Source organism: Parasteatoda tepidariorum, unplaced genomic scaffold (genome assembly GCF_043381705.1).
Source record: "Parasteatoda tepidariorum isolate YZ-2023 unplaced genomic scaffold, CAS_Ptep_4.0 HiC_scaffold_57485, whole genome shotgun sequence".
NCBI lineage: Eukaryota > Metazoa > Arthropoda > Arachnida > Araneae > Theridiidae > Parasteatoda > Parasteatoda tepidariorum.
The window spans coordinates 19,723-34,233 of record NW_027261827.1 but is presented as its reverse complement, the minus strand read 5'-3'; the positions used below and the strand labels follow the sequence as shown (position 1 = coordinate 34,233).

General features: G+C 30.9%; 1 protein-coding gene across 1 annotated transcript in view; it reads left to right on the top strand.

Moving 5' to 3' along the window:
• Positions 1–13,644, top strand: part of LOC122272782 (myb-related transcription factor, partner of profilin-like) — a 17,131-nt gene extending 3,487 nt beyond the window's left edge. The window contains exons 3-6 of the mRNA XM_071176949.1: positions 4,033–4,083; positions 4,198–4,248; positions 4,779–4,848; positions 13,357–13,644. Coding sequence (XP_071033050.1) covers positions 4,033–4,083; positions 4,198–4,248; positions 4,779–4,848; positions 13,357–13,644 — 460 coding nt within the window. The remainder of the gene's footprint in view (positions 1–4,032; positions 4,084–4,197; positions 4,249–4,778; positions 4,849–13,356) is intronic.
• Positions 13,645–14,511: the final 867 nt, after the last annotated feature.

Here is a 14,511-nt window from a genome sequence, read left to right as displayed (position 1 = left end):
GGCATACAGAAAAATGTTAAATGATGTAGAGGGAAAACAATAAGTATATGTCTTTAATAAAATTTGTTTTATATGGTTCAAAGCAAAGCAAAATGCATTATTTGTTTCAAAGTGAATTCATTTAGTCCCTTCGAATTAAAAAGGTAAGTGATATTCCTTTTTATGTAAATTATTAAATAAGAAGTTAGTATTACTTTTCTATAATTCGAAGAAAAGAAATGATTGTGAATGTTCAATCTATATAGAAGAGCTTTGCAAAATGTAAATTATTTATACTTTCAAACTCTACTTGTTACAACTTAATTGTAACACCGTTTTCCAATTGTTGATCCTACCAGTTTCACGGACTCTATTAGACACTTATGCTGAATTGTCAGAACGCAGTCTAAACTAGGGAGTTTAAACCTCGGTTTCGCGGTTTACGAAACCTGGTCTAAGCGAAAAGCTAGGCTTCATTGCTCAAACGTAGTTTTGCTGCGGTTTAACTGAACTTGACTTATCGCATGTAATACCCTGAAACTTCGCCCCACGTGATATTTATCCAATCAACGGGCAGAGTCGAGGAATTAGAGTTACGTCATTACATTTTCCCGTTTTGTTGCAAGTAGTTTTCGCACTTGTATTTTCTTCTGTATTTATCTTCTCCGCACTTGTATTTCTGACAAAATGGAAACTATTAAAGAAAAAAAAAGCACTTAAAAGAACAACAAATTTATCTGAGTTTGAAAAGAATTCACTCATAGAAATTTGCACCCAACATCCCGAGATTGAAGCCAAAGCCTCGGACAATTTCGCAAATATGCAAAAAAGGAAGGCTTGGATTAAGATTCATGAGCAATTTATTGGAATTAATGGAGGAGAAAAAACCATTGGGAATCTTCAAGGTAATTCATTTAATTTTATTTTTAACTTAATTATTACTTGATATTATTTGAATACGCAGATAATTTTAAGATAGCTTATGATTCATGTAAATATAGAACGATGTCGCGCAAAGTTTGTAAACAATCTGATTGCCTCATTTGAAATTCTAATGAATGATCACAAAACACGGTGAACTGTTCTAAGTTACAATTATCTTTTATTTGTTATTAATAGAGTTTAATGTAATATTTTGTTTACAATAAATTTTTCATTAACTAATTTCAGATTAGCATACTGTATACACAACTTATTGTTGGTATTGAAAATAAATACTTTATCAGAAGTGAAAAAAGATTAGTTAATATTTAAGTACACATTTTTTGTAGGACAGAAAAAATAAGAAAATATAGATTAATAAAGATTATAATTTCTGCTGTCTTACTGGATCATGTAGCCAATTCTTTCTTATAAAATAACAGAATAAAAAGATTTATATTATTTCTAAATTGATACTAAAAAGGAAACCTTTATTATAATTAAAAAAGTATTCCTTTCACTAAATAGATACTTTATTAAGAAATATTACTAACTATAGTAATACTTTATTTAGCAATAATTTTAGTTTGATTTTTAAATTAGGAATTTTTTATGGGTATTCTCCATATATAGACACACATATTAATATATTACATACAGAATTTGTTATTTTTGCTCAATTTATTAAATCATACTTTAAATTATATAAAATGTATGTACAAGATCATGTCTCATTTAAGAGTTCATAAAGAAAAAAAAAATTTCATCCACTGTATTAAAAGCCTTTGATAAATCTCAATGACTACATATTTAATCTCTTCAATGTACATGCATACATTATTATATATCAATTAAATCTGACAATAAAACTTGGCACTAATTTTACTTTTGGGTTTAGTTACAATATCTGGTTATTTTTTCTATACTTGAATATCTATGTAATTTTAAAAATATACAAACAGAAATCTGCACAAGGGAAAGCTCTATTTTTCAAAGTTAAATACAGGATCAAAGGTGCTGCTTGAGCTTTTCGTAAAGAATATAAGACCTAAGGAGAAGGCTCGTTTCCATCTAATTTTATACTAACTATTAATTGTTGTAAATACTAACTATTAATTGATGTAAAAATGTTGAATGATAACTTTTTAAGAAGTATGAGGTTTATATATTTTGGACAAATTTTTGAAACATTTTCTTAAGTTGTTAAAGTACTACAACTCCAATTCAAAATATTAGAATAACCAAAAAAGGCATTGTATTACCTTATAAAATGCGTGATATCGTTAAAAATAAACAACGGTGGTGAACGGAAAAATTATTAACCGTTCACAATTAGTTGACGTATGATATTATTGTTCACACGCGCCTAAAGAAGTATTAAGAGATTTTATAAAAAAATATTGAAATTTTTCAAAATATTAAAATATTTCCAGAGGCGATTCAAAATATTAGAATATCTNAGCTAAGGGAGATGCCACTAAGTATTAACTATTCATGCAGATTTCATTTAAATGAATTATGCTATTTTTGTTCATGTTATTCTTATTTTTTGAACCACTGTGAAATTTTAATTTTAATTTTTTCAATTTTTAGAAAAAATTCATTGTAAAAACTTATTCAATATCATAATAATTTATTTATGTTATGTTCATCTACAAAACATGTAGAATGTGATAACACACTTCAAAATTCTCAGGTATTCATTTTTACCAAAATAAATGCATATCTCAATCTACTATGTACTTTATTTATCATTATTCTAATATTTTGAATTGGAGTTGTATAATATGTATTGCAGCTAAAATAAAAATGAGCATGGAATTTTTCAATTTATAACATATCTTTATTTTAGATAGATTGAAGAAGATTAGAAAGATTGAAGATGGCCGGAAAGGAGGAACACGACAGGAGAAGGCTCCATGCCCGTAAGACTGGTGATAGACCAGCATTGCCTCCAATCGAGGAAAAGTTCAATTAAATTCTTTCTGTACTGGGCGATAATGTTAGCCTGATTAAAAATGTTGACGACCCGCCATCTCCAATAGTGGCAAATGTTGCAGAAAATTTTGAAGAAAAGTAAGAACTTTTGATATGGTTTTGATCATGAGCTCGTGTTTAAAAAAAAATCATTTATATGTTGATAATTAAGTCATGTTAAAAAATAAGTATCTTTATTTATTAATCAAGGACTAGCAAATAGAATTCACAAATTGAAACAGGATTAAATCATAAGTTTAAACAGGGTAAAGAAAAGAAAAAATATTTTTGAGCTAGGGAAGAAGTTTATAACTTGCATAACCAGATCTTATGTAAAGTGTAATAAAGAATTTCTTGATTGTTTAAACATTTTAATATTATCAAATGATAATTACATAGTTTTAAAGTGTTATTGAATATATTTTCATTTTAGTGAATATGAAATAGACAGCAGGGAACAGTTTAATTCTACGCCAACACTTGTGTAAGTATGCTTTATGTTTGACAAGGTGTTATTAATTTTATTTTCATTTTTTCTACCTTTTTTATCAAATATATTTGTTTCTTACAAAGTTACTGTTTTATTTCTTTATATAAGCCAAGAAGTACCCCAGACAAGAAATGCAATATTTTTCAGGAGTCTAATAAAGTGAGTTAAACATTTCATATCTTTTCATTTAAATTTAAAAGGAAAAAAAATAATAATAATGCGATACTGAAAAACTTGTACCTAAACATGCATTGTCTTAACATTTCATTACTCAGCAGGAAAGTTTAGAAAAGACTGGTCTGAGAAAGGATACTGGTGGACCATACTATTTAGTTTGTAAGGTTAGCGGCAGTTTTGTGCCATCCTCTCATTAAAATTGAATTATAAAGTTATTAAAAATAACAAAAAAAATTATTTTGTACATTTGTTAGCATCAGATATATAAGTGAGTNTAGAATTCACAAATTGAAACAGGATTAAATCATAAGTTTAAACAGGGTAAAGAAAAGAAATAATATTTTTGAGCTAGGGAGGAAGTTTATAACTTGCATAACCAGATCTTATGTAAAGTGTAATAAAGAATTTCTGGATTGTTTAAACATTTTAATATTATCAAATGTTAATTACATAGTTTTAAAGTGTTATTGAATATATTTTCATTTTAGTGAATATGAAATGGACAGCAGGGAGCAGTTAAATTCTACGCCAACACTTGTGTGAGTATGCTTTATGTTTGACAAGGTGTTATTAAATTTATTTTAATTTTTTCTACCTTTTTTATCAAATATATTTATTTCTTACAAAGTTACTGTTTTATTTCTTTATTTAAGCCAAGAAGTTCCCCAGACAAGAAATGTAATATTTTTCAGGAGTCTAATAAAGTGAGTTAAACATTTCATATCTTTTCATTTAAATTTAAAAGGAAAAAAAATATAATAATGCGATACTGAAAAACTTGTACCTAAACATGCATTGTCTTAATATTTCATTACTCAGCAGGAAAGTTTAGAAAAAAGACTGGTCTGAGAAAGGATACTGGTGGACCATACTATTTAGTTTGTAAGGTTAGCGGCAGTTTTGTGCCATCCTCTCATTAAAATTGAATTATAAAGTTATTAAAAATAACAAAAAAAATTATTTTGTACATTTGTTAGCATCAGATATATAAGTGAGTGGATCTTATGTTTAAGTAGTTGTGAATTGTTTCATATAAAATAAATACTAATGATTCATATGCGTCACTGACCCACCTCACAGTAGCTGTCTAGCATTAATCGCTTTACATAGTGTAAGAATAATTGACGAGGTTCCATTTAAAAATAAATGTATAAGTATACATATAATATAAATATTGTATTTATAATTTGGCCATGTTATTTAACATACATAAAAATCTAATATTTTTTTTTAGTGCTGATGATATTGAGAATCCGACTGTTCTGACGACACCTGGACCAAGTTGTGCTGCTACAAATATTAAAGTGAGTAAATTTCTTGTCTGAGTTGATTATTGTTTTAATCTTTTTTTTTATTCTATTTTTATCTCTTAAGAAATTTCATTCAAATTTTATTTAATTTTCTATGAAAGTCAAGTTAGGTCAGACATTTCCTAGTGTAATAAAAACAATATGCAAGCTTCAAAATGGACATAAAAAAAAAAAAATTTGAATTGATACAAATTAAGAATTAAGGCCATTATTGTTAGATATGTAGCAAAATATGACAGATCGGCTGGCTTGTATAAGTCTTAGCCTTAGTCAAGCCTCTGGCTATAATTCCAGATAAGAACCTACAGGCCATTTGTAATTATAATTTTTTTCTGAAGTTTTATTTTACGATTTATTTTACACATATATAGCTAAATATGCATATGAATATATTTACCTACACACATACATATATATTATCATTATTTTTCAGTGATGACATACTTTTTAAGAGGAGAGCAGCTTGATGAAACTCGGCCATTGAAATAAATATATGTTAGATTACTTATGATTGTTTTACTTTATTTTATGATGTCATACAAAGTTATCGAATTTTTTTTAATTTTTATCATAGAATAAAAAAAGTTCAAGGAAGGAATTCATCAGCATCATATAAAAACAGTCTCAAAATGAATTTAATAAACCACTACTTGAGTAGAAATGTACATTATTTTCACATGGAAATATAGATTTGTATAATCTATAAAGTTTTTATTTTTTTCCTTTATATGATCTAGATAGGAGCCCCTTTTTAACATTCTTTTATATTGTAGAAAAATTTATATATCTCATCAAAATCACTAAAATGAATGATTATTGATTTTATTTTTCATATAAGAACATTTTAAGTTTTTCATTAGTGTGAAGTCTAGTATAATTAAAAAGTCCTGACAATGGGAACTGTTGATGTTGGTATTATTTAAATCTTGATGTCTAAAATTATATATAACCTAAAGAATGACCATAGATATAATAAATGCCTCGATAAATCATGCTTCACAAACCATATTACTTATCATAATTAATACAATAATATCTATCTTATCAGCTGAGCATGATTTTGTTAAATTATTGGGTAATATATTTACAAGTGGAACAGAATCACACATTAAATAGATGAGATAATAAGCACTAAATCAACTATAAAAATTATTCATATTTATTTCACTTGTAAAAATCACTAAACATGTGTGAGCCCCATGAATGCAACGGAAACTATAACATTCAATTTCTTACTATTAATGAATTTAAAAAGATAAATGCATTCGGATATAAACTATTTTATGAGGACTACAATGAATTCCATACAAATTTAATTATATGTTTTGTGGTATTTATATACCTAAGCTAAAAGTAAGTTTCTATTCACTCTTAAGTCGGAATAGAAGTATTTGTAGTAGCAGAATTTGATAAGATTTTCCTCAGCAGTAACAGACTAAAAGAAAAGTTAAATTTTTATTACATAGAACAGAATTGCTCTTAAAAATATTACTCTGTCTTTTACAGTATATCTGAATCGGGAGAATATTAAATTTGCTAAATTGTAATGAATTTGACTTTTTTAATATGGCCTATTAAGAATACAAAAATTATATTCTTATTGAGAAGTAAAGACAGATTCTCCGACCAGGTGATAAAAGTTATAAGTGGCACCTGGAAACCAAATTTAAAAATAATTAATGTGAATAAAACAAATTCTCACTGATTTTTAGCTTATAAAGTAATCTTTATTAAAATATATAAATGTTATCATCAAAAAAATCCTCTCTTTCATTCAGCTCTAAACTCCAATTAAAGAGTATCGATGCAGCAATAATTATATTTAAACAGTTCGTCAGACGCAATCTCAACCAATAATGTAGGGCCGGAAATCTCTTCTTCAGAGTGTCAAACAATCTCTCAACTATGAGCCTTGCCTGGCAGTGCGCGGAGTTATATACTCTTTCAGGTTCTGTGGTAAGGGGGTTTGTAACAGGTGTTACTCGTAGTAAATAGTTAGAGCAGGGTAACCAGTATCTCCAACAATGAAACCATTTATATCCCCCTGCTCCAACTTTGATTTTGCACTACTATTTCGAAAAATCCTGGAGTCATGGGCTGAACTATACCATATTTGCTATACTTAAGATGCCAATAATCTCTATGGGTGGGCAATGTCGCGGTTTCTCCCTTTAAAAGACTTTGAATGGGTTAGTAATATTAATGCAATTGATTAGTTCACTATCCAAACTGATAACTCGATCGGGTATATTCTCGAGGTAGATTTTATCTATCCTTTTGACTTACATGACGAGCATTCCGATTGACCAGCAATACATAAAACTGGGCGTAAAATTTAACATAATTCAGCGCGACTTTGATAAAAAAAATTAATGAATAATGCGGTATTCGGAAAAACAATGGAAAACATGGAGACAGTGTAAACAATGGAGACAGTGTTAAAATTTAATAAACCTATATCAATATGGATGGTAATTTTAGACTTATCAAAAACACTCATGTACTACGGTCCACTACGGTCACATGAGAGAAAAGTATAAAAATTCTCTACAACTTCTGTATACAGACACTGATAGCTTTATATGTGACATCAAAACAGATAACGTACATATATAAAAATATGCTAGAAGATATAGATCTCTATGATACAAAGGAATATTCCCCTGATAATATATATGCAATACACCTTGTTAATAAAAATGTCCAGGGAAAAATGAAAGATAAAACAAAGGGCAAAGTAATGTCGGAATTCATAGGGTTGAGATCAAAGATGTATACGTCTAGAGTAGGGGAGGAAAGATACAAAAAGTTAAAAGGTGTAAAACCAGGGCTAAAGAGAATACAAGGGCTAGTTCACTCCGCTCTTAGAGCTGAAGCTACGATCGCTCTTAACCTAAAAGATAAAAAGAAACATTCATTTTTATTAAATGGATGTCCAATATATATTTTTTTTATTAATAAAAGTAGAGAGAACGAAACAAACGTTAAAGTTTATATCGGCGGTAAATTGATAATGACTTTAATACGAGATATGTGTTTTTTCTTATTTCGAGTTAATTGTCTCGAATATTCTGAATTACATCAGAAAAAAATTGAAAGTCAATTATTCCCCCTTGTAATTGTGTTCATTTATATTCAGGCAAATTAATTAATTTTTTTCCTACAACATTTAAAAAAAGACAAACAATGAAGGAAATGCAAAAAAAAAATGAACAAGAATTCTATCTTAAATTCAGTGAAAACACCTAATTTTGATGGAATTTTGAATGTATTAAACCAGAGAGAAATGTGACTGTTTAAAATTTACTTCCTGCTTTTGACTAGAAAAATAATTTGGGAATATTCAAAGAAAATTTGTTTTGCGTGTTTTAACTTTAAAATAAGCTTCTGTAACCATTTTTGCACAATTAACTAAACTTCTTTAAACCATTAAAATCTACTTATAAATAGTGTTTTTTAAATCATTTTGAAATAAAGAATACAGTTCTGACCGACAAGAGTGAACTATCTAACTGATTAATAAAACTTACTTATTTTTGAATAAAATTACAAAAAATGTAGCTTATTCAAAAACGATATTTATTGCCGATTATTATTATAAAAATTAGAAATGAAAACGATTATTATTATAAATAAANAACAAATGTCTTAGAATATCTCGCAAAAAGAAATGATCCAATATTAGTTAGAGCTAGTAAGGCCAAACGCTCCGTTCTTGAAGTAAAAGTGCGAGCTTTGCGCCAAAGTGACGTCACTAGAGTGACGTCAGAGGATCGGCGCGGCAAGAGATACTTCAAAGGAGTGAACCAGCCCTTCTATTCTCTTTAGCCCTGTGTAAAACGAACAGCAATTGAAATCAAAATACAATTCGAAGATTATAAAAGGTGTCTTTTTGAAAATAATGTAATTCATGTAAAAATTAACTGCATTAGGTCAAAATAACATAATGTATAACCCTGAATAAATTGGCCTTATCGCCATATGACCAGAAGCGTCACGTTTCTGATAAAAACGGCAATGTTGCTTTAGGACATTATTGTCTTTTATAAGAAGAATATTTGTAAATCCACAGTTTTGAAAACTAACTTTCTTGAATGAAATGTAATATCATTTATGTATTTTTGATAAAAATACTAATGAGGTGCTTAAACATCTCTTTACCTTTCTCACATCTATTTGCTTTGTTTTTACTTATTTTTCATTTCATTTTTTTCTGCCAGTTTTATTTATTAACTAATATTCCTGTAATTTTCATATTAATATATTTAAAAAATTTATAAAAAATGTGTTTTTGATGGATACGTTAAATTTAAGGTCACCATTCACAGCGATCGTTGCTAGGCCAACGGGATATAGAAAAACGGAATTCATAAAAAAGCTCATTAATTATAGAATGATTAATCCTTTCCCTAAGAATATAATTTGGTGTTATGGTATATTTTAAAACCTTTACACGTATATGCAGGGCGTGACATTTAATGAAGGAATTCCATCTAATATAAATGACAGCTTAATTATAATCGATGATTTAATGAGTGAGTTAGGCAGTGATTCGAGATTAGAACAAGAATTAACATTACATTTTGCTTCAAATTGGGCAAGACAGCTGCGGAAACCTACGAAATGTTGAAACAAGTTTACAGCGAGGAAGCATTATCCCCCTCAAGAACTTTTGAATGGTTTAAACGTTTTCGAGACGGGCGCGAAAGCGTGGAAGATGATCCACACACAAGTCGGCCGCAGTCCGTACGCACGCCGGAAGCAATTGAAAAAGTTCGCGATATGGTGAAATGTGATCCTCGATTGACTGACTATTCGAGAACTCGCCAATGAATTGGACATGAACAGAGAGACGGTTCCGCGAATTTTGATGCCAAACCTAGTCAACCTGAAGATTTGTTCCAGATTCGTTCCTCACCACTTAAGGGACGAACAAAAGCAACTGAGATTGGACGCATGTGGCGAACTTATCGACAACGCTGATGCTGATCTTGCGTTCCTGGATAGAATAGTCACGAGAGACGAGTCATGATGACCCTGAAACCAAGCGTGAAAGCTCCGAAAAGCGGCCTCCAAGTTCACCAAGCCAGAAAAAATTTCTATTTGAAAAGTCCAGAATCAAGGTCGTGTTAACAGCTTTCTTCGATTGCGATAGACTCATTCATCATGAATTTGTTTCTCCTAACATGACATCAATGGACAGTTCTACACAGAAGTTCTTGACCGACAAATTCGTAGAGTGAGGCCTTATTTTCAACAAAATGGGAGTTGTCTGCTGCTACATGACAATGCCCGCCCACACATTGCATTGCCAGTGAGGCGATTCTTAGCCCAGCATAGTGTCGTTGAGATGCAGCATCCACCATACTCTCCAGACCTAGCACCTGCAAACTTTTTCCTGTATCCTAAGCTGAAAATTTCGCTAAAGGGAACAAGATTTCAGGAAGATGAAGCCACCAGGAAAACTTTATTTTATTTGCTAACATGTGAAAATTGAATTTTATTCCATTTCAGAAAATCTGGTTATTTGTGATATATTTAACACAGGTTACGCGAAAAATTTTATTAATTCTTGTGATATATGTTTATCGAGACGGAGTGCCTTTAGAGTAAGTAAACCCCCACACCAATCTGTTACTTAAAGTAAATTTCCAGGAGAATTCGGACCATTACAACATGTGTTATCTATAATCGATGCTTTTACAAAATACATTCATCTGGGATCATTACCTGATAGGAAATCAGAAGCAGTTTGTAAAGCAATTTTCGATTATTTCATAACATTAAAAGGTTGTCCTGAATTAATGATCACGGATAATGCTAAATATGAATTTTGTAAAGTTACTTCGATTGAGAAAAGACATATTTCCGCTTATAGTGTCTTTGTTAACAGCAGAGTCGAACGTTCAAATTATTCAATTGGAAATATTTCAGCAGCGTTATGCAATAAAAATTCAGAATGGAATCAATTACTTCCACAGGTTATGATGTCATTGAACTCTTCAACTCATGAGACGACGCACACACATCATCTTTTATCCTTGAACATGGTACTACCAGAGATGCCAACTTGCTCCGGACAACAAAAAATAATATTTTAAAGTGATAGTTTATCAATTTTGATTCTTGGTTTAATAAATTCAATTTGGTAGATTTTTATCCACCACTATTTCTAAATAATTCGTAGGCCTATATAATTCACAGTTTTATAGTACTTTATGTATACTTATACTATAGTACTTAAGACTAAGTACTTTAATCATTTCCCAGTATCGTCTGAACTGAGAGTAGGACGTGTTCTCTGATACTTATACTGAATTGACAGTAAGTCAAGTACCACGCCTTTGCTGCCCGGATATTTAGACTGAATTGAGAGTAGGTCTTATGTCCACGTGTAGCACATCCTGAATTGAGAGTAAGGTGTGAAGCACTGCAGCACTTTGCAGCAGTGTGAAGCACTTTAAATTCTTTTCACACTACCGTGATGTCAACTCATCGATTTGGGTGAGGGGGAACGCGGTTTAATCCGTCTACCCCAAGCCGCTCTCCCACGCCTGATCCCTCCGACTCCTCACAGACGAATGCGGATGAAATCAGACAGAAAACCTACAACGAAATGCTTTCCGAACGAAACGAAATGCTTAATGCTTTCCGAAGGTATCACTCCAGACATGATCATCTACAGTGCCAACAAAGTCCTCGAATGTACACCGAAGGTTGAAATCTATGTAACTTAGTTCAAATCCCAACACGAGGTTAATTTGAAGAATCTTGGTTACAATCAAAACAACTGAAATAATTTGGCAGCAGTTGAATTTAACTTTAAATGAAGTTTTTTCTAAAACGTTAACTAACTTGAAACGTTAACAAGAGAAAAAACACATTAGTCTAAGTGAAAAAAATAATGATGCTGAGAAAATAAATTTCCGAGTAGGTTCACTTTGTTTTTTGAAAACACTTATAACATTTCTAGTAAATTATCAGCAGAACTAAAACCGAATTATTTAGGTCCATATAGAGTAGTGGACAAGTTATCAAAAATAATGCCAGTTAATAATCCTAGAAAAAAAATACCCACTCATGTGCATAGAATTATTCCTTTTATTAAAGATTTAGTTATTTACATCTTAATAAAGAGGATAAAGATCCTATACAATAATAAAAATTTAAAAAATTGCATTTACAGCCTAAGACAAATGAAAATAAATAATCTACTCAGAATAAAACGAATCAAAAATATAATTTCAGACCAAAAGTTTTCAGAAATTTATCTTTAAAAACAGAATAAATAAAAAAAAATTGTGTTTATTAATTGTATGTCGGCGTGCAAAGTAAAGAAAATCAGATAAGTTTTATTCTTATTTAGAAGTTTACATTAGCCATTGGTTATCACTTTTTACTTTAAAGCAGAAATCTAAAAAGGAATTTTTTTAAAAGAAGAAAGCTTAAAAAGTAGTTTAAAACTATAAATTTGAAACAAAAGAATAAATTTATTTTCACCTCGGTAAGTCATTGCACAAATAAAACTCATTTTTTAAATTATTTCTATCCTAATACGTTTTGCTTTGAATCCACATTAAGATTACATCTTTGGATAATATGACGAAAGGTTCCAACTTATTTTCTATTGATATCTTTGAATGTTGTTGAATCTAAATATGATTGATTTTTATGTGTAATCATAATATTGGAATACATTTTAGATAAGGAAACAAAGAGAGGACTGAGAAATGGTTGAGAGGAGAAGAATGACCACCTTAGCATATGCGGAGGAGAGACACAAAGTTCATGAATTTCGATAGCAAAAGAGCAGGTGGAGAAAAAAGAAGAGAAACTAGGAAAAGAAACGATTTATCTTAGAGGCTAGTACAATCGCCACCTCGCTAGCCAACGAACAAATCTTCTACCTGGCAACAAGATTTATAGATAGGGTGGCACAGGGTATTTCTTTTGAAGAAGCTAGGCGCTTATATGAAAGAAAGCAGCTCAGAGATCAGGACATCGATCCAAAACTCATTGAATCGCACTTTTCTTTTAGAAGGGGAGGAAGAAGTTATCACTACCAGTGCGCTAGTTATCACTACCAGAAAGACCAAATTCCAACTCCAATAATTATAGACTATCATAAAAACAATAAAACTCCTGATCAAATAATTGAAAAAATCAAATCTGCAGAGACCATTCCAGAAATAAAAAACCTCTTCAAAAATAAAAATAGACTTGAAATTAAATTCAACAACAAACAAGACCAACAAGCAGCCATAAACTTCTTCTCCCGTTGAACCACACCTGTTTCTCCTCCGTTGTCTTCAGTTAGTCCACCACCTGTTTCTCCTCCATTGTCTTCAGTTAGTCCACCACCGCCAGTTGCTGTTCCCTTAATTCCTGTGCCACCAGTTCCTCAGCTTCAGGGTGTCCAGCAAAGAAAACGAGGAAATCCCGGTAGAAGAAGGACAAGACTGGCACTGTTAATAAAGTCGAATAAAGATTTCTTGAAAGTAGATCCACCCTTTACACTCCCAAAAAGACCAAGATTTTCTCAGAAGTATCCAGCGTAAACCACAGTGTCCAATTATTAGTCCACCACCTGTTTCTCCGTTACCTTCAGTTAATCCACCACCGCCAGCTGCTGTCACCTTAATTCCTGTGCCAACAGTTCCTCTGCCTCAGGGTGTCCAACAAAGAACCTTAGCATATGCGAAGGAGGAGAGACGCAGAGCTCATGAATTTCGAAAACAAAAAGAGCAGGGGGAGAAAAAGAGAACCGAGGAAAATAAACGAATTATCTAAAAGGCTAGTACAATCGCCACCTCGCTGGCGAATGAGCAAATCTTCTACCTAGCAACAAGATTTATAGATAGGGTGGCACAGGGTATTTCTTTTGAAGAAACCAGGAACCAATAACACGCTGATATGAAGAAAGCAGCTCAGAGCTCAGGCGATCGATCCAAAACTCATTGAATCGCACTTTTGAGGAAGAAGCTAGCCAGCCTTCACCACCACAAATAGTTAACACATCATCAACTTCTTCTCCCATTGAACCACAGCGTCCAATTATTAGTTCACCACCTGTTTCTCCTCCGTTGTCTTCAGTTCTAATTCTTTCTGTTCTATTTATATAAAAACTATTTTTCTGAATTAAGCCATCCATTTTCTTGTGCAACACAGCTTACTAAAATAAGACTTTTAAGTTATTGTTGCTGCATATGAAAATTTAAATACGTGCAAAAATTCGTGCAAGTAGGGTTTTGAAAGTCCTGTTTAGTTTGTAGTTATAGTGTTTAAATTAGCTTAGATCATTTTTTTAAAATGAAATTTTCATTTACTTAATATCTATTGTTCCTTTTTAGGCTGAAGTTGATGGTTTCAAGAAAGAAAAACAAGCGGGGAAAAAATATTGTTTCCAAAGTCAAAAGTGACCTTATACCCGGATGTATTAAAAAGGAATGTTTAAAGTGCAAATCTCTGAAAACAGAGAATTTATTATTACAGAAACAAGTAATGGATCTAGAGACATGAAAGCTGAAGAAAAAGCAATCGACAATATCAGAATGAAGTATAAAAACTTAAAGCTAAATATAAACAACGAAAAAAACAAAAGACAGGAGGCTGAGTTGGCGGAAAACCTCGTCAAAATCTGGGAATTTCTCCATGTAA